Source organism: Pelophylax lessonae, assembly GCF_965119305.1.
Source record: "Pelophylax lessonae genome assembly, chromosome: 4".
In the NCBI taxonomy this organism is placed as follows: domain Eukaryota; kingdom Metazoa; phylum Chordata; class Amphibia; order Anura; family Ranidae; genus Pelophylax; species Pelophylax lessonae.
This window is the reverse complement of record NC_138771.1, coordinates 257,616,699-257,638,395: the sequence shown is the minus strand read 5'-3', so window position 1 is coordinate 257,638,395 and position 21,697 is coordinate 257,616,699. Positions and strand designations below refer to the sequence as shown.

At 46.0% G+C, this 21,697-nt stretch overlaps 1 protein-coding gene across 1 annotated transcript; it reads left to right on the top strand.

Annotated features, from left to right (window-relative positions):
- Positions 1–20,004: 20,004 nt before the first annotated feature.
- On the top strand, positions 20,005–20,994 carry LOC309552601 (uncharacterized protein; the record flags this gene model as incomplete). Its single annotated transcript, XM_082253544.1, has 1 exon — positions 20,005–20,994. The coding sequence occupies one exon, from the start codon at positions 20,005–20,007 to the stop codon at positions 20,992–20,994; it is 990 nt and encodes a 329-aa protein (XP_082109670.1).
- Between the last annotated feature and the right edge of the window lie 703 nt (positions 20,995–21,697).

Here is a 21,697-nt window from a genome sequence, read left to right as displayed (position 1 = left end):
TGTGATGATGATGATGATGTTGTACCTGCTGCTGCTGCCTTTGCTGAGTTGTCAAGTGAAGCAGCTGATGATGACGATGTGTCTGTGGATGTCACCTGGGTGCCTGCTCGAAGAGCAGAAGAAGAGGGGGAAAGTTCAGATGAGGAGACAGAGAGGAGGAGGAGGAGACGAGTTGGAAGCAGGGGGAGGAGGTCATCGCAAGGAGCTAGTGGCGCAGTCAGACAGCATGTAGATTCAGCACCCGGGGTCAGCCAGACAGCACGCCAATCAACGCAAGCTGTTGCCACCACCAGAATGCCGTCCTTGCAAAGCTCAGCAGTGTGGCATTTTTTTTGTGTGTCTGCCTCTGATATCAGCGATGCCATTTGTAACCTGTGCCAAAAGAAACTGAGTCGTGGGAAGTCCAACACCCACCTAGGTACAACTGCTTTGCGAAGGCACATGATCTCACATCACAAACGCCTATGGGATCAACACATGAGTAAAAGCAGCACACAAACTGAAAGCCATCATCCTCCTCCTGGTCCAGCATCTTCAGCCACGTCAACCACTGCTGTCCTCCATGCCCCCTATCAACAACCCGCCCCTCCGCCTCTCACCTTCAGCAGTTCCTGCTCACCTGCCCACAGTCAGGTGTCTGTCAAGGAAATGTTTGAGCGTAAGAAGCCAATCTCACAGAGTCACCCCCTTGCCAGGCGTCTGACAGCTGGCTTGTCGGAACTCTTAGCCCGCCACCTTTTACCATACAAGCTGGTGGAGTCTGAGGCCTTCAAAAAATTTGTCGCTATTGGGACACCGCAGTGGAAGGTACCCGGCCGAAATTATTTTTCACAAAAGGCAATCCCCAACCTGTACTCTATTGTGGAAAATGAAATCATGTCACGTCTGGCACACAGTGTTGGGGCAAGGGTCCATCTGACCACTGATAGCTGGTCTGCAAAGCACGGTCAGGGCAGGTATATCACTTACACTGCCCATTGGGTAAACCTGCTGGTGGCTGCCAAGCATGGAATGCGTGGCTCTGCTGCAGAGGAGTTGGTGACACCGCCACGACTTGCAGGCAGGCCTGCTGCCACCTCCTCTACTCCTCCTACTCCATCCTCTTTGCTAACCTCCTCGGCTGAGTCCTCTTCTGCTGTTGCGTCTTGCTCCACACCAACTGCACCCCCCCAGCTCCCCAGGGGCTATTCCACATGCCGGATACGACAGTGTCACGCTGTCTTGGGGTTGACTTGCCTGAAAGCAGAGAGTCACACCGGACCAGCACTACTGTCCGCCTTGAACGCACAGGTGGATCAGTGGCTGACCCCGCACCAACTGGAGATCGGCAAAGTGGTGTGTGACAACGGAAGCAATTTGTTGGCGGCATTGAATTTGGGCAAGTTGACACATGTGCCGTGCATGGCACATGTGTTGAATCTGATTGTGCAATGCTTTTTGCAGAAGTACCCAGGCTTACAGGATGTCCTCAAGCAGGCCAGGAAGGTGTGTGGCCATTTCAGGCGTTCCTACACGGCCATGGCGCACTTTGCAGATATTCAGCGGCGAAACAACATGCCAGTGAGGCGCTTGATTTGCGACAGCCCGACACGTTGGAATTCAACACTGCTAATGTTCGACCGCCTGCTCCAACAAGAAAAAGCGGGCAACGAGTATTTGTATGACCGGGGTGCTAGGACAGCCTCTGCGGAGCTGGGTATTTTTTTGCCACGTTACTGGACGCTCATGCGCAATGCCTGTAGGCTCATGCGTCCTTTTGAGGAGGTGACAAACCTAGTCAGTCGCACCGAAGGCACCATCAGCGACATCATCCCATATGTTTTTTTCCTGGAGCGTGCCCTGTGAAGAGTGCTGGATCAGGCCGTAGATGAGCGTGAAGAGGAAGAGGAAGAGTTGTGGTCACCATCACCACCACCAGAAACAGCCTTACCATCGCTTGCTGGACCTGCGGCAACACTGGAAGAGGAGTCTGAGGAAGAGGAGTCAGAGGAGGAATGTGGCTTTGAGGAGGAGGAACACCAACCACAGCAGGCATCCCAGGATGCTCGTTGTCACCTATCTGGTACCCGTGGTGTTGTACGTGGCTGGGGGGAAGAACACACCTTCAATGACATCAGTGAGGACGAGGAATTGGACATGAGTAGCTCGGCATCCAACCTTGTGCAAATGGGGTCTTTCATGCTGTCATGCCTGTTGAGGGACCCTCGTATAAAAAGGCTGAAGGAGAATGACCTGTACTGGGTGGCCACGCTACTATACCCCCGGTATAAGCAGAAAGTCTCTGATATGTTACCCAATTACCGGCAGTCGCAAAGGATGCAGCAGCTACAAAATAAGTTGAAAAGTATGCTTTACACAGCATATAAGGGTGATGTCACAGCACAACGGGAATCCAACAGGGGAAGAGGTGAAAGTAATCCTCCTCCTCCCACCACAACCACGCCGGCAGGGACAGGACGCTTTACAGACGTCTTGTTGATGGAGGACATGCGGAGCTTTTTTAGTCCTACGCATCGCCACAGCCCTTCGGGGTCCACCCTCAGCGAACGACTCGACCGACAGGTAGCAGACAACCTTGCCTTAACTGCAGATATCGACACTCTGAGGAGCGATGAACCCCTTGACTACTGGGTGTGCAGGCTTGACCTGTGGCCTGAGCTATCCCAATTTGCCATTGAACTTCTGGCCTGCCCCGCTTCAAGTGTGCTGTCAGAAAGGACCTTCAGCGCAGCAGGAGGTATTGTCACTGAGAAGAGAAGTCGCCTAGGTCAAAAAAGTCTTGATTACCTCACGTTTATTAAGATGAATGAGGCATGGATCCCGAAGGGACTGACAGTGGGGGATGCATTTGTTTAAAAAAGGCCTGGTGATGACTGAGATGCCTTGGGCTAAAAATGGTCCACACGCTGCTGTATTTAATCATTCTCTGCATGCCGGATGACTTACGTGACGTCTCCGCCACCAACTATGGTTCAAGCCGCAATGTTTTAGTGCACTTTCTGCCTTGAAAACCTCAATTTTTCAGGCCGCTGCTGCAGCAGCGGCTGCAACAATACCTACTTTTTCATGCATGTGTACATGCCTAATTTTTCTGGCCTCTGGTGCTACACTGTGGCTGCAAAAAAACAAAAAACAAAAAAAAAGGCACATACATGTGTCAATTCCCCTTCGTGATCGTTACCTTGTCGTAGTGAAGGGGCTGTCGTATCACAATGAAGCGATCACCTCTAGGAGTGTGTTGGCACACCCCAGATGATAAGGTCGTTGCTTCATTGTGAACAGACCAAAAGCGATCCGCGGGATAATTTTTCATAGAAAAAACATTCATTTTCTTTCATTCTTTCTGCGGAGCTGGGTATTTTTTGGCCGCGTTACTGAATGCTCATGAACAATGGCTGTAGGCTCATGCGTCCTTTTGCGGAGGTGACAAACCTGGTGGTCAGTCGAACCCAAGGCAACATCATCAACCTCATCCCATATGCGTTTTTTATGGAGCGTGCCCTGCGAAGAGTACTGGATCAGGCTGTAGATGAGCATGAAGAGGAAGAGTTGTGGTCCCCATCACCACCAGAAGCAGCCTTGTCGTTGTCAATTGCTGGACCTGTGGCAACGCAGAGAGAGGAGTCTGAAGAAGAGAAGTCAGAGGAGGTGGCTTTGAGGAGGTGGAATACCAGCCACAGCAGGCGTCCCAGGGGGCTTGTTCTCACCTTTCGGGGACCCTTGGTGTTGTACGTGGCTGGGTGGAGGAAGAGACCTTCAATGATGTCAGTGAGGACAAGGAATGGGATATGGTTAGCTTGGTATCCAACCTTGTGCAAATGGGGAGTGTGCGGTTGTGCAAATGGACTGACTGACTGTTAAACGGGGAGTTTGGTCTGTCAGAGTTTGGTCTGTCACTGTGAAGCAGGCGACGGGCGTAACCCTTACACTACTTGACCGATAAAACATCATACCTGATCGTATTCACACACTGGATGTTTTAAAGCACGTTATTCCAAACAATTTAGGAATGTTAGGTGATTTCTGCCCTTTATGGATCAAAACCCGACTCTGCGTCAACTACGTAATTTTCCATGGGAGTTTTGCCATGGATCCCCCTCCGGCATGCCACAGTCCAGGTGTTAGTCCCCTTGAAACAACTTTTCCATCACTATTGTGGCCAGAAAGAGTCCCTGTGTGTTTTAAAATTCGCCTGCCTATTGAAGTCTATGGCGGTTCGCCCGGTTCGCCGGTTCGCGAACATTTGCCGATGTTCACGTTCGCCGTTCGCGAACGGCGAATTTTAGGTTCGTGACATCACTAACTATCAAATGACATGGAAAGTTCTTTACAATCCGGAGTCTAGAAGCAGGGTTTAGACCTGCTCTAAGAATGGCACATCCTTCCTGTCGATGATCAACCTCCTGACCCACCCCAACCCCACCACATGGATGCGGATTGGATCTAAACGCTGTCCTGGCCTCTCTTTGATGACTCCTCTCATCCTTCTTCTGTTTTTGTACTCGTAGGTGGAGTATCTCGGTCTATTCTCCAGACCCTCACTAACACAAATGATTCTTCACCATACCAACATGGTGTTGCTATGGTTAACCTCCCCCCCCCCTCACCTATCAGTAGTGCATGATGTAACCCATTGCTACCCATAGTTTTTTTTAGATTTTTCTTTTTGTTGCTCAAATTTGTGTTGATTTTGATCACTTTTCCAGTCCTCATTACTCCATAGTACCATACATTATATCTGGGACTACTACCTTAGCGGTTCAACCATACAAGACACCACTGCAAAGCTCTGTTCCTGATCTATCCTATTCCTGATTTCCTGAGTGCCCACTGCTGGTACTTTTATCTTCCCTGGTTGCTTGGATTGCTGTCAACCCTTCTCCACATGTCGCTGCCTCGTAAAGACGCTACCGCTATGCCTTTTCTGGACAAATATCGGAGGCAGGAGCATGATCCCTCAGAGTAAGATGGCACCACTGCTGTACCTGCTCCGGAGCCTACCGCAGCTGACACCGCTAAAGTGCTGGAAGCTATTTCTACTTGTCAGATGACCCTGGCGATGAAGATGGAGGAGGTGAAAATGAACATATCCTTTATAAGACAGGACATGCACAAACTGTGAGACCATGTCAGAGAGGCAGAGACCAGGATCAGTCAAACTGAGGACACTCTCCAGCCCCTGCAGCACACCTCAGAAGCTATGCAGTGCCAGATCCAACAACTCACCCAAAAAAAAGAGGACCTGGAGGATCAAGTCCAATGCTCAGGGCTCAAAAGGCTCCGATGTTACTACCTTTCTGGAGAATCTCCCAATCACTGCCTTCAGCAAGGCGGCCTTCTCCATTACATTTGTAGTAGAGCATGCACACCACATGCCAGCCCGACAAACCCTGGAGGACCCACAGCCCTGTACCTTCATAGCCAAGCTTTTGAATTGCAGAGATCAAGATGCCTTTATGTGGCTCACCAGGGAACTGGGCAACATTCCTTTCCAAAATGTTGGAGTGTTCCTGGACTTCTCGGCAGAGGACCGGAAGCAAAGATCCTGCTTTACTCATGTCAAGTGGCATCTCTGCATACATCAATAAAGTACACCATGTTATTCCCAGATCACTTCTGTGTGGTAGGGGAAGATCACATGCACTACTTTGAAGATCCTGAGCTGGCCTCAACCTGGCTGGATCGATGGGATGCTGATAGAAATCGTCCTGCCTGAGAAAAACCTCTGAACCTGAATGTCCTGATTACGCTGTCTTCTCCCCTGGCCATCCTCTCCTTTATGTCAATGGACGCCATTAGCAGACTCCATTTTCCCATGTTAAAGCAGAGTTCCTTCCTCAAAATCGAAAAAATCGATTTTGGGCCATCCGCTTGCTGAGGGCCACCTGAAAAAGAAATGGATGCTCCCAATTTTTTTTTTTTTTGGTCACTTACCTTGATATTGAAAAATATTGAAGAAAATATACTCACCTTCTTTCCACTTCCTCCCTCTGCGGCCACCGCCCGCGCTGTCACTTCCAGTTTGCGATGACTCCTGGGAGCTGAACATCACCGCTCCCAGGAGTCAATGCGCCAGGACCAGCCCTATCGTCATTTCCGGTGCAGGCGCGGCATTCCCTGCTAAACAGCTTCTGGGAAGAGGACGCGCTGGCTTCAGCTGCCCACACCTGAGATGGCAGCGCTGGAAAAGAACTTTTCAAGGTAAGTATTTCTTCTTACAGGTAAGTGCGACCCAGGACAGTTCAGAGGCTATTGTGGAATGTACTAGCCCTGACTGTCCCGGGGGTATTTTTATCTAAATTTGACCCCCGAGGCCGGAACTCCGCTTTAACTAAGTATCTCCATACCTGTTTCTCATAATCCTTGAGACGAGGATGGTGACCTTATTCTCTATGTCCCTACTGAGTGACTTCTTTAACCATATCTATGTACGCAGTATTGGGCACTATATTACCCTCTTTTATCACCCGCAGATGGTTTATGTTTTATTTTCCCTTTTTGCATGTTTTATATTTTCATGAACACCGTGAGCATGCTCTTGGATCCTGTTGGTTCTCCTACAAAGAAACAGAAGACTACATACACACCACGTGTCCTACTGTTCATTCCTCATTCCATCGAGTGTTCGTCCTCATAGGGCTGAGTAACTCTTTTTTTTGGTTCTGGTATCTGGACCAATGGTCATATGACTGATCTCTTCCTTTATAGTCAAACCACCTCTTGTTTTGAGTACTATACCTCCGCCTCTTTCAGAGTTTGAAAGGTCTTTGGGACTTTTAAAATTGCACATGCTGAATGAAAGGGAACTGTACTTAAAAATCTCCATCTGCGAAATTATTAATGCCTTTAGAGGTTACCTGTTTAGAATTAAAGAGGTGGTCTAGTGCTAGAATTATTGCTCTCGCTCTAACATTTGTGGAGATACCTCACTTGTGTGGTGTTAACACCGTTTACATATGGGTGCCGACCTGCGTATGTGTTCGCTTCTGTGCGCAAGCACAGAGGGATGGGGGGCGCTTTACTTTTTTTTTTCCTATTTCTTTTATTTTTTATTTTTACACTGTCTCTTTCATTTTATTTTTATATTTTTATTACTTTTATTCTTATTACACGGAATGAAAGCATTCTTTGTAATAGAAATAAGGATGACAGGTCCTCTTTATGAAGAGATCTGGGGTCTAAAAGACCACAAAGCTCTTCTTTACCTTTAAAAAGCAAAAGATCCAAAAAAATAAAAAATGTTGATCCTTTGCTTACTTCCACCCTGGACTGGAAGTCACATCATGACATCTCTCTGGTCTTCCAAGGCCATAGAGGCGATCAAAGCAGATCTACTCTTTGATTGCCTGTGTGGCCAGCCAGTCACATCGTCGGATCATTTCTCGGGAGAGCCGAAAGCATTTCAGAGGCTCATGACCACTTTGAAGAGAGAGTTAGAGGGAAAAAAAACAATACCAGGTTTATGGCTGATATCTTCAGCCACAATCTTGGAAAACCACTTGCAAACCGCAACGTAAATACGTATTGCAGTCTGCTAGTGGACAAGCATAAAAGTGCTACAGCCTCAAGTGAACCATGATGGCTCAATAGTGATATGGTCCAAAAACAGACAAAATAAATATTAATAAAGAAGTTGGACCAGATGGCTTACACCAATATGTCCTCAAAGAATTGAGCTCAGTTATTTTAAAGCCATTGTTTCTCATTTTTAGAGACCAGTTCAGTATGGTATTAGTAAGGCCAATATGGTGCTTATTTTTAAAAAGAGAGCTACTTGTGAATAGAAAATAAAGAAAAATCTGTACAAAGCAACTACAGAACTGTAAGCATAACTGTAAGAACATCACAGATGAGTTTTTGCTGAAAAAAAAAAAAAAAGAAACAGACAGAAGTTGTTAAAAAATATACTTCAGTCTTTTGTGAATCAATGTATTTTTTTATAGGGAAGTAAGCAAAAACCTAGACAAAACGGTTTCTGTGGATATACAGTAATATACTTGGATTTTGCAATATCTTTTGATACAGTCCTGCATGGAAGGCTAATGTTTAAATGAATGTTCATTTGCTTAGAAAAATCTGTAAATCCTAGTCAATGAGTGATGATTCATACTCTGAATCATCTAAGGTTGCTAGTAGTTTGCCCCAGGGTTTAGGGTTGGGACCCTTACTTTTAACCTAATGTACAGGTCGAAGAGGGTGGGTCCTTGAAGGATGCTATATTTCCCCTCTGTTTGGGCTCTGGGCCCTTTAAGGGAGCAAAAGGGGTTAACTCATTGATCAGAGGAAGTGGGTTTAAGAAGGACAGGAAGTTGTAGATTGGGTGTGGTGGAGCATAGAGGAGACGGTGGATGGTGAATGTGGACTTTTGTACAGCTGAGAAGGTGCATGTCAGTGTGCTGACTGGGAACCTATTGCCAGGGGAAGCTACCCTTTTCAAAAGTTGGGACTGTTTGACAGCAAAAGCAGCTCTGAACTCTTCAAGTCGGTGAGACTGTCTTTTCCTTGTTGTGTTTCTTTTGCTGCTATGAAGCCTGTTTAAGTTAATAAACATTTCTTTGGTTGCAACGCCTGTGTCCTGCGATCCAGCTGATCCCCCAAACATTACACTATATATAAATGATATAGAGTTTGAGATTAAAAGTATGTTATGTAGTGGAATAAAGTTCCTATACAATGTATTCATTTAAGATGGAGACACAAAAGCACTGTTTGATTTGGCAACTATGTGACAAATTAGGCTAAATGTTGACCAATATAAAGGTATGCACTTTGAGGATAAAAAGCATGCATATGTCACAATCTAGGGGGAGAACAAATGGAAGAGTCAATAATAGAAAAAGGTCTGGGAGTTATGGAAGATCGTAGACTTAATAATAGTGCGCAATGCCAAGCTTCAGTTTCTAAAGCAAGCAAAATACTTCTTTGTATTAACCAAACCAAACTGATAAGGGGCATGGAGGAATTCAACTATGAGAAAGGGTTAACTGAACTGAATGTAGAAGAGTCAATTAAGATGAAATATGATCACCGTGATTAAATGCATATATAGTCCCTAGAGTGAACTTGGCTAGGTTTGCAATGCTACAGCAGATTTTGATCTGACTTTCAGTGCTGCTAGGATGCTAACTAAAAGTGGTTTGCATCTTCTACGGGGCTATAATTGTGCTTGAATCTTATTAGTACAGGAACTTTTTCTCACTGTAATGAGTTGCAGTGATATTATCAGGCAAAATTGAAAACATTGTGATTTTCATTGTTATGCAATTTTTATGTGACAATTCAAGTTGCATCTGAAATCGCACTAGCGTGAACTGAGCCTAAGATTTAAACAATGGGCAATTTTTGCACCCTTAGGCAGGGTTCACACTGGGGCGGCTTCAAAGGTGCCAGACTTTGAAGCTGCCCTGCGCACCGCGACTTCATTGTGGCTTGCAAACGACTTCTCTAATAGAAGTCAATGCAAGTCGCCCCCCAAAGTAGTGCAACTTGAGTTGCTTTGAATAAAAACAGTTCCTTTGCACTGAATGTAGCGCGAGTTGTCAGGCGGCTAAGTCGTCTGACAAGTTGCCCCAGTGTGAACCGGAACTTAGGGAAAGGGTTTTAACGTCTGAAAAAATGGAAAGTGCTGTGAAGTGTAAGTGTTGTGAAAATGTGGAATAGACTCCCTTGGGAACTAGTTCTAGCCAGTTCAATTTGCTTTTAACCACTTGCCGATCGCACGCTGCAGATGTACGGCGGCAGTATGGCACTTCCAGGCAAAGTCCTGTACATGTACGGTGCTCACCTGGGAGGAGCTAGGGGCGATCGCGTGCCACCAGAGGCACACTCCCGCCCCCGCTCCTCAGCGGGGAAGCTAATGCGTGTGACAGGCGGCTCTGATGGCCGCCGGCTACTCGCGATCTCCTGCAGCTGACAGAGAAGGACGGATGGCTGATGTAAACACAGCCGTCCGTACTTCTCCCTGAAGTGATCACAGATGTCATATGATCCTGCTATATAAGATCACATGTCTCTGTGATGAATTCACAAGCCACGCCCCCCACAGTTAGAATCACGCCCCTAGGGTCACATTTAACCCCTTGATCACCCATACTGTTAACCCCTTCCCTGCCAGTGCCCTTTTTACAGTAACAGTGCATATTGTTAGCACTGATTACTGTAGTAATGTCACTGGTACCCCCAAAATGTCAGTTAGGGGTCCGATCTGTCTGCCGCAATGTCACAGTCCCGCAAAAAAAACGCAGATCGCCGCCATTACTAGTAAAAAAAAAAAAAAAAACAATAAAAATGACATAAATGACATACGCTTATTGTGATTTTTTTTTTGCCAAAAATATGTAGCAGAAAACAAATTGGCCTAAAATGTTAAAACATTTTGATTTTTACATTTTTTTTTTTTTTTTTGAGAATTTCATATAAAAGAATGTGAAAAATATTGTAATTTTTTCAAAATTGTCGCTCTTTTTTTGTTTATAGCGCAAAAAATAAAAATCGCACAGGTGATCAAATACTTCCAAAAGAAAGCTCTGTTTGTGCGAAAAAAGGACGTCAATTTTTTTAGGGTATAGCACTGCATGACTGTGCAATTGTCTGTTAAAGTCACTCAGTGCTGAATCGCAAAATAAGGCCTGGTCATCGAGCAGCCAAATCCTCCGGTCTGAAAGTGGCTAAAAAAAGTTAGATGTTGTTATAAATGAACAAAGAGATTGTTTGTCCAAGTGGTCTTAGGGAATCAAAAAGGGATGTTCCACCTTGTTAAGCAAAATTGGACAATGTCTTTTTTTTTTTTTTTTTTTTTTGCTTTTGTCTGGATCAACTGTGTGTATGAAGAGGTTTTCTAAGTATGTATTCTGTTTTTGATTTTTTTGTTAAACTTAATGGACTGGTGTCTTTTTCAATCTAACTATGTACAATAATTATTGCAGGAACATATAGAAAATAAAAGCAAGGATGAACCAAGACAGACAGGAAAGGTAATTTGCAATGGTTGCTCAGATTTAGTGAAATGTAATGAGACAGCAGGAGGCAGAGGATTTGGATGCTAAAAAGGAGTAGAAGGAAATTGGGCAGGCTTTAGGAAAGATGCTTCACCCCTTTCAAACCCCAAGGAGTTGTTTGTGGATGGGGTGATATTGGGGGGGGGGGGGATCAAGTTCCCATGCTGCAGGCTATTTAGGTGTCTTTTATGCTCAAATGCTTGTGTAAGGACCTTAGGATTTGCATCATACAGTAGAAAAGAATGGGGACCACTATCAGATCTAAAATGCAAGGGTAAAATAATAATCAATCTACTGCCACCATCCCAAAAGGAGCACAAAATGTAGCCCTTTAAGGACTATTGGACACATTTTCTGATAGTGGTAGAACCTTCTCCAATGACCAGTGTGCCTCTATTCCCTGAAAGAGAGCAATCACAGGCAGCTACTGGAAATTATGATTGCTGACTAAATCAATCAAGGGCTGATGCAGACACTTTTAAAGGTGAGGACACCATGGACTTTTGAGTGCTCAGTCTGGACCATTGGTCTGGAGCTTGTAAAATATGTCCTATGTGCCCAACCTCTTCTATTTTTTTTTTTTTTTTTATTACCTATGTTTTTTTTTTTTTTCATATATATTTAGATTTTTAAGTTTTTTTTTTTTTTTTTTTTGCATTTATACCTGGGCAGCACATATCAGAGGCCAGACACATCTACAATTCCTCCACTTTGACAGCATAATCTTTCACCTTCCAGATACTCAGCAACCAGATTTGCATAGTATTTTATTCATAATTGTCCAGGAACTGGAGGAATAGCTGCATTGGGAAAACCTACAGTCATAGGCTGCCTTCTTTCAACACAGGGGGAAGGGCAGGCAACCATGAACTGAGTTAGGAAATTCTAAAACCAGGAGGAAGAGCGGACAACAGCAAAAATGTTTAGAAACTTACAGCTGCCTATTCTTCCCGAAATCATGGAAAATAGGCAGGCAAGCCTAAAAGGAGAGGAAGAGGTGCTGTCATATAGAAGTAGTAGGTAATAAACCTTGCTGATGTGACCTCTTTCTTCTCCTTCCTCCTCCACCTCCTCCCATTTTTCCTTCTTTCTTTACCTTTTCCTCCCCTTTCCACTTCCATCTCCTCCTTCCTCTACTCATCCACCCCTTCCTCATTTACCTCTTCCTCCTTCTCCATCTCCTCCTTCTATGTTATTATGAAAAGGTTAAAAGTTCTTTTGAAAACAATGTTTGCATGTGTGATCAAAGAACAGGAGGTAAGAATGGGTGGGAATTTTGCATTCACATGTAGATTGGCTTTAAATAAACTGTCTGGTTAACCACTTGTCGACTGCCTAACGACAATTTATGTCGGCAGTCAGCCCCTCACAGGCATAGCGACGTAGGTCTACGTCGCTAGCCTGTGAAGCCTCGTACACAGGCAACTAATTTCCGCCGACCGGTCGTTCGTCGTTTGTCCAGAGTGGTGTCTGTTGATTGGAATGTGCTCTAGACTGCACACGAATTTTCCCGCATGACAGAATTCTACTTCAGAAGTGATGTCATGTGTTGGATTGCTTTCTTTGTGTTTTTTCATCTCTGAGCATGCCTAGTCTTGCTCATAAGATTTTTCCCCATCAAAATCTGTACTGACTGCACGAAAATCAGACGTGTTTTGACGGTAGACAAAAATTTTAAAGCCTGCACACCGGGATTTTTTCGGCCGAAAAGTCGGAGTCGGTTGTCGAGAGCACCATATTAACAAGCCGAAAATCGGCAGATTGGTCGTCGGACGAAAATTTCCGGCCGAATTTCGACTCGTGTGTAAGGGGTTTAGGCTCCCGCTCGCTCACGGACCCCCCCCCGAGCGTGTGCCCGGCGGACCCGATGTCCGTCGGGCACTCACGATTGTCCGTTAGAGCGGGAGAAAGGCAGGCGGCTAATGTAAACACAGCCGCCTGTCATTCTCCCCTGTGTAAGAATGGAGATCACACGGTTCTGCTATGTAGGACCGTTGATCTCTGTTCTTACACCAGTAGCCACATCCAATCACAGTTAGAAGCACGCCCCTAGGGACACATTTAACCCCTCCCTCTCACATAAAGTTAACTCCTTCCCTGCCAGTGTTATTTTTACAGTAACAGTGCATATGTATAGCACTGATTACTGTAGTAATGTCACTGGTAACCGCAAAAGTGTCAAAAATGTCAGTCAAGGGTCCGATCTGTCTGCCACAATGTCGCAGTCCCGCAAAAAAAATTGCAGATCGCCGCCATTACTTTTTTTTTACTACTTTTTTTTACTACTTAACTTAGTTAGTAAACGCAATAACTTTTGTGCAAACCAATCAAAATACGCTTTTTGCGATTTTTTTTTTTTTTTTTTTTTTTTACCAAACATAGGTAGCATAAAACAAATTCGCCTAAAATGTTAAATTTTCATTTTTACATTTTTTTGGGGAATTTCATATAAAAAAATGTGAAAAATATTGCTATTTTTGCAAAATTGACGCTTTTTTTTTTTTTTTTTTTCCAAAATATTTTTATTGAGTGAATTTAAACATGTCCTCTTTTTTTTGTTTTATAGTGCATGATCAAAAAATCGCACAGGTGATTAAATACCACCAAAAGAAAACGGAAAATTTATATCAAATACTTACCGTAATTTTCCTTTCCTGATGGGACTCCATGGCAGCATACGTTCGGGTAGGCCCCGCCTCCTCTCCTACCTCATAGGACCCCACTCCATAAATCTTTGCTCCTTTTCAGCATCAGTGTTCTGTAACTAGCCTACTCAGGAATTGGGAGGGGACTCCTGCTGCCATGGAGTCCCATCAGGAAAGGAAAATTACGGTAAGTATTTGATATCAATTTTCTGTTTTCCTGACAGACTCCATGGCAGCATACGTTCGGGAAATAACTCGCTATACACTCCCGGGTGGGAAGATGCTGAACAAAGAAAACTTTAATTGGCACTGTCAACTGACAAAACTTGAACGCCAAAGTTAACTGAAGATAAGGCAGCAGGTTCAACACAGTAATGTGTAAGGAAGGTATTCACAGATGACCAAGCAGCTGCTTTGCAGATCACATCAGGCGCAACGTGTTTGGAAGCTGCCCAAGACGTAGCGATGCTTCTGGTAGAATGAGCTGTAATCGCCTCTGGAGGAGCCAAGCCCTTTGCTCTATACGCCCATTGGATAGCCTGGACAATCCATGCAACCACTGCTCTAGAAGAGGCACGCATTCCCTTCTTCTTGCCATGGAGAAGAACAAAAAGGAAATCTGATTGGCAGAAGGAGGATGTAGACTCCAGATATTGACTCAAAGTGTTGCCCACATCTAGAGGATGGACTAAAGTTTCCTCATCAGTTCTGAGGGTGGGAAGAACTATCTCAGAGTTTTCGTGGAAGACAGAGGTCACTTTTCGGTTTGACCCCAGCATAGGGATTAGGACCACTCTGTCCTGAAAGAAGGTCAAAAAAGGCTCTTTGCAACCTAAATTATGTATCTCAGATACCCTCTTAGCGGAGGTAATGGCCACCAAAAACGCTGTCTTCAGCGTAAGCTCCTTGATTGACATGGAGGCAACTTCTTTTGAAGTGAAAAAATCCAAAACCAATGGAAGATCCCATTTTGGGAATCTCGGCTTTCTCTGAGGCCTGAGCCTGACTGCGCCCTTGAAAAATTGTTGAATCAGATGATGACTTGCCCACTGAATTCCGGTGAAGGCTGAGATGGCAGAGACTTGCACCGGGAGAGAGCTAACCGAGAGGGACAGATCCAGACCAGATTGCAAGAAACTCATGATTTGCTGAATAGTAGGTGTACCTACTGGACCTGACCTCTGGGCTTGATGACTCATGAACCTGGCCCAGATCCTTTCATATACCCTGTTGGTGCTAGCTCTTCTTGAACTCATAAGAGTCAGAATCGCCTCTTCTGGGCATCCGAGAGCCTCCAACCTCCCCCTCTCAAGAACCAAGCCCTGAGGTGTAGACGCGCAGGGCATGGATGCAGAGTAGGACCCTGAGATAGAAGGTCCGACCTGAGAGGTAGAGGGATTGGATCCCTGAAGCTGAGAAGGGACAGCAGGGGAAACCAGGGCCTGTTGGGCCAAAAGGGAATTATTGCTATGATTTCCACTTCCTCCATCTTCAGTCTCCGCAGGAATTGGAGTACTATTGGTTCTGGTGGAAAAGCATAAGCAGACTGGAAATTCCATCTGTCCGTGAGGGCATCCACTCCGAAAGCTCGAGGATCCCTGAACCTCGTGTAATACTTCCGAAGTTTCTTGTTGCGTGGACTCGCAAACAGATCCACTTCTGGCGATATCCCCAGGGACAAGACCCAATTGAACACCTCCTGATGGAGGGACCACTCGTTGTTGTCTAGTTGGAATCGGGATAGGAAGTCTGCTTCCACATTCAACACTCCCGGGACAAAGACCGCTGAAAGATTGGCCAGATGTTGCTGGGCCCATGTCATAATCGGCTCTGTTTCTTGGAGAAGAGACATGCTGCGAGTTCCACCCTGCCTCTTGACGTATGCCACTGCCGTGGTGTTGTCCATCCTTAGTAATACTGAGTTAGATGGTGAAAAGCCTGAAGGGCTTTGAGGGCAGCTCGTAGTTCTAGGATGTTGGACACCACTCCGTGACCGGGAAAATCCCATCTGCCTTGTGCCACTTCTGACAGACAGTGGGCTCCCCAACCGGTACTGCTGGCATCGGAGGTTATCGTAATCCAGGAAATTGGAGCAATTGAGTGGCAGTTGGTTAGATTCGCACAGCGTAACCACCAAGGAAGGCACCCCTTCATGAATGGGGTCAGGTGAATAACCTGCGACAAGTTCTCCGTCGTCCATTGTTGGAGAAACCCTTTCTGGAAGGGTCTCAGTTTCCACGGGGCCCATTTCACCATGGGTGAAGTTGCTACGAGAGTCCCTACTACCTTCAGACACTGACGAGCAGTGAGATAGGAGGCAGCGCGAGTGAGAGCCACCCTGCTCTGAACTACTGGGATTTTCTCTTCGGGCAGAGAAATGGTGCACTTCACCGTGTTGAATAGCGCTCTGAGAAACACCAGCGACTGCGTTGGCACCAGATGGCTCTTTTCTAGATTCAGAATCCACCTGAATTCTTGGAGCGTAGAAATCACCTGCTCCAGATGTGAGAGTAACTGAAGTCTGTTCTGGGACAGAAGGAGGTCGTCCAGGAAATGATGCAATCTGACACCTCTGGTCCTGATGAGAGCCACAACCGCCAACAAGGTCTTGGAGAATGTGCGAGGCGAAGTTGAGAGCCCGAAGGGAAGACATGTAAATTGCATGTGGGCATGACCGACAGCAAACCGGAGAAACTGATGATATTCTTTTGCCACAGGTACATGGAAGTACGCATCTTTTAGGTCTATTGATGCCAACCAGTTTTCTGGGAGAACTGAATGCTGTATTGTGACCAAGGATTCCATCTTGAATCTTTCTCGATGGATAGATCTGTTTAGATATGTGAGATCTATTACCGGGCGCCAGGTGCCATTCTTTTTCTGGACAAGGAAGAGAGGTGAGTACACTCCCTGCCCTCTTTCCGCTTCGGGAACTGGTACAACAGCTCGCTGAGCCAGTAGGGTGTCCACATAACTGAGAAGAAGCTTCTTCTTTTCTGCTGAAGGAGGAAGAGAAGTTGTGACGAACCTGGGTTTGGGAACGTTATCGAACACCCAACAGTGCCCCTGGGACACAATATTTAGAACCCAGGGATCCTGGATCGAGGCCGCCCAGACGTCCCGAAATTGGAGCAACCTGGCCCCTACCGGGAAAGCCTGGACGGGCCCAACCTCAAAAGGATTTGGTGGCCTCCCGGTCACCAGACGAAGAGCCTTTTGAGCCTTTCTGGAAGGTGGATTGTCTTGACTTCCAGCTTCTTCCGTAAGACGTGCCCGGTCTGTAGCTGCGCGCTTCCCTAGAACGATTAGCGTTCTGTCTCCTTGGAAAGGAGCGCTTCTGAGCGCCTGGGCGTTTATCCTGAGGGAGGAACCCAGATTTTCCACCCGTGGCCTGAGTTATGGCTGCATCCAATTTGTTCCCAAAGAGGGAAGAACCCTCAAAGGGAATCCGGCACCATGCCTGTTTGGAAGCAGCATCGGCAACCCAAGGACGAAGCCAAAGAGCACGTTTAACTGTAACAGAAGACAGCATAACTCGGGCCAAAAGGTGAATTGTATCTATAGATGCCTTCCCCAAGAAGCCCGCAGCCATCTTCAGCTCCTGAATCGGGGAGCTCCGAAGAACTTCTTCCGAAACTCCCTTAAGAGTATCCTCCAGGGCGTTGATCCAAACTTCCATGGCTTTTGAAATTGTAGCCAAGGCCAAGGTTGGCTTGCAGGCCATGCCGGCCGAAAGATATGCCCGCTTAAGGTCAGCGTCAATCCTCCTATCCAAAGGATCCTTAAATGACGCCGTGTCCTCCATCGGGAGAGTGACATGCTTCACAAGACGCATCACAGCCGCATCCACACTAGGGGAAGACTCCAGATGCTTCACCTCTTCCTGTTTAAAAGGGTACATCTTTGTCAATTTCGTGGTCATGGAATTTTTCCTCTCCACTTTGCTCCACTCTTCGGAGATTACATCTCCCAATTCCCCTAGGAAGGGAAAATTCAAGCGTTCTTTATGCAACTGCTTGAAAAACTTCTTGGATCTTCCCAGTCAAGAGCTTCTCTTACCGCCTTAACCAAAGGGGAGACAAGGTTAAACTCAAAACCGGAATCGGAGTCATCTGAATCGGATTCGGACTCTGATGGAAGGATCGGTGGATGGCTGGGCTGGGAGGACTCAAAAGGATCTTGAACCAGAAGATCTCTATCAGGAGAGCGGGACGGCCCTGCAGAGGTACTTGGCCTGTGTAGGTCCGCTAGGGAGTCTTTAAGGACTCTGCGCACAACCTCCTCAATATGACGATCCAATTTCTCCCTTTCACCTGTAGCTTGGGCTTAACAGGGTTTACACAGCGAGGAACCATCCATTACAAGGGTACGACACCCCCAACATTTCCTCCCGTGTGGGCGCTCTGAGTGGCCATGATGTGTGGAAGCAGAAGACTGGCCCTCCCGTCCCCTATTATGGGGGGAGCTGCGCCTGGACCTAGATGAGGAGTGCCGGTGCTGCGATTTTGAATGTCTGTCTTCATTGCGTGCACTGGGCTGCTGATCAGACCTAGAACAGCTTGTATGAGCGGGCTGGCCACTAGGGGGCGGCGATGCATCCATAGCTTGAGGCTGTCTGGCAATACACTGTCAGCTGAGAGCACTGATCCAGAGTCTGGGGGAGGCTATCGATATGCCGACATTCCCAGTTTAAATAGACCGCCCTGCGATGATTCGAACATACTGCGCATGCGCGAGTGACGTCAGCCGAAGAAGCGCCGGACAACCCGGAAGTGGCGGACACGATCGCGGCCACTGTTTATACCGGGAGCCATGACACAAGTAAGTGAAGGAAGCATTTTAAAAGACACACTAGCGAACGCGGACTTTATTAACATGAAAACAGGCACGATAGGCATGAAAGGCATAAAACCACAAAACACACAGAGCGATAAACAGCAAAAGAGAAGATAAGCAAAAAATGGTCCCATAACAGGGCTTACCACCCTGCCCAAGCAGAGACAGGTCCAGGAGACACAACACCGGCTGTATCTTCGGGCAAAAATAGGGCCACCCGCAGCAGCTGGGCTCTCTCGGCCAGACCACAGAGCTCCTGCTAAGGGTCTCTTCCATTGCCCCCTCCATACCCTGCTAAGAGCCAGGGCTTAGCGGAGGCTCCGTGACCCATCCTGCTTCCAATATATAGGACTGATTGTAGGAACATAACACCGTATGTATGAGGAGGACGAAAAAAGAACACTGATGCTGAAAGGGAGCAAAGATTTATGGGAGTGGGGTCCTATGAGGTAGGAGAGGAGGCGGGGCCTACCCGAACGTATGCTGCCATGGAGTCTGTCAGGAAAGCTCTGTTTGTGGGGAAAAAAAGGACGTCACATTCGTTTAGGTACAGTGTCGCACGACCACGCAATTGTCCGTTAAAGTCACGCAGTGCCGAATCGCAAAATAGGCCCTGGTCAGAAAGGGGGTAAAATCTTCCGGGGCTTAAGTGGTTAAGAAGGATAGACTTAAAACAAAATGAATGCACTCGGGATTACACCATAATCTATGCAATCACCTAGTAAAATGTCACTGGAGAGCCCAAATGCAAATGCATTACCTTATGTTCCCCATATCATATTCCTAATATTCGTCTAAGACTCTAATGCCTCGTTTCCACTGAGTGGTACGGTACGGTTCGGTTCAGTACGGTACGGTTCGGAACGGTACACCTTGCGTTTCCACCGCCAATAGTACCCTTTCATGATAGGCGTGGTGTAGCCCGGAAAGCAGTGATCGACGTCACTTGATAGGCGTGGTGTATGCCGGAAGCAGAGTAGAGAACTCTCGCATGAAGCAAAACAAACAACAATGGAGGAAGTAATGCAGATTGTGTTCCTGCTTCTTGGCATGTGGCTGTTTGTCACTAAAAGGAGACAGCGTTCGTTTGAGCAAAGGCTGCAGGCTGCAAGGAAAAACACAGCTGAAAAATATATGAAAATACTACAGAGCTGGGACGAGATGGACAACCCAGAAAGAAAAGCAAGACAAAAACGACGGCATAGAAGGGTAAGCTGTTGTGACCTGTTAAGCAACCCTACAGTCTCAACACCATGCACTTGACATCATAAATCCCTCTCGTGAGTTACTGCCTGTTATTGCTAATATTTCCCGTGCCTGGTAGTTGAATTTAAGTACCTGAACACACCCTCATTCACTACTAGTGTGTATGACATGTTTGCAATGTACTTTTTTTTTCAGATAATCAATCTGTTGCAAAATTGGTGCCGCAGACCAACCATTTGGACATTCAACCGATCAGATGAATGGTGGGATGTGATTGTTCCAGGATTCACACACACACACAGTGGGTGCACAACTTCAGGATGTCTGAAGAAACATTTCTGTTCCTTTGTACCAAGCTGTATCCAGCAATGTTAAAACAGGATACAAACTTCCGAGTATGTGTTCCCCTGAATAAAAGAGTTGCAATTGCACTATGGAAGCTGGCAACCAACAGCGACTACAGAAGTATTGGCCATCTTTTTGGTGTCAGCAAAACAACAGTGTGTCGGTGTGTGCAGGATTTCTGTGAGGCCACTTGCTCTTTGTTAGTTTCCAAACAGATTTGTTTCCCTGACCAGCAAAAGCTTAAAGAAATGGCAGACTACTTTGAGAATCGATGGGGACTTCCTATGTGTGTTGGTGCCATTGATGGGTGTCACATACCCATTATTGCCCCAAAGGAGTACCACTGTGATTACTTTAATAGAAAAGGCTGGCATTCTATCATCCCGCAAGGAGTTGTAGATGGGAAAGGATTGTTTTGGAGTGTATATGCAGGAATGGCTGGGAGTTTGCATGATGTTCGTGTCCTGAGACTGTCCACATTGTGGAAGTTAGTGGAGCGAGGATGCCTTTACCCAGCTTGCACCAGGAACATCGGTGGCGTGAATGCTGGCTATTATGTGCTAGGAGACTCTGCCTATCCTTTGTTGAATTGGCTCCTAAAACCATTTCCCGACAATGGCCGACTGACAGAAGAACAACTGACCTACAACAAAAAAGTGTGCAGGGCTCGGGTGGTGGTAGAAAATGCTTTTGGGAGGCTTAAGGGCAGGTGGCGGCGCCTTATGAAGAGGAATGACAGCGACATTGAACTGGCGAAATCCATGGTGTTGACTTGTTGTGCTCTGCACAATATTTGTGAAAGTCATGGAGAGGATTACCAACAAGAATGGGATACACCTGTAGCAGCAGAGCCTGTTGTGCCACTCGCACAGGATGCAGAAGAGGAGGGAAGAGATATACGAGAGGGTCTGATGCATTATTTGAACAATTCATTTCTATTTACTAATTTTTTTATATTTATTTAATGATAATTTACTCAACCCCCATGTCATCAAAAATGTTCATGTCTGTCTTTCCTCATGCAATAAGAAATGATGGTTTTTGATGAAAACATTCCAGGATTATTCTCCATATGGTGTACTTCAACTGGCCCCAAATTTTTGAGGGTAAAAGTGTAGCTTCAAAGGGCTTGAAATGATACCATACGAGGGTCTTATATAGTGAAGCCAACAAACAAAAAAAAAAACTATTCTTTATAAACACAAATGATCGCCTTGCAAGTGCTTACACTTTCTGTATTCTTCAAAAAGTAATGTCCTACGCCTTCCCTATTCCACTTTTGAACAAATTGGATCTGTCACTGCGTTCAATTCTTAAGTAGAATAGAAAAGGCGTAGGACATACAGCGTAAACTTTTTAAAGAATACGTAAATACGTTTATCTGACAAAGGCGATCATTTGTTTATATGAAGCATATAACATTTTTGGATAAAATGACGATCATTTTACTAGATAAGATTATTCCTTGTCTGGGATAGTTTAAAGCCATTTGAAGCTGCACTAAACTGTACTTTTGATCTTCAACAATTTTGAGACCAGTGAAGTCCACCATAGGGAGAGTAATCCTTTAACAGTTAACGTCAGTAATGTAAACAGAATGACATCAATTTGTAGAATGGGTACGTCCTGTTAGACAGCCATAGAACACTTGACGCCTCTTAATGGAAA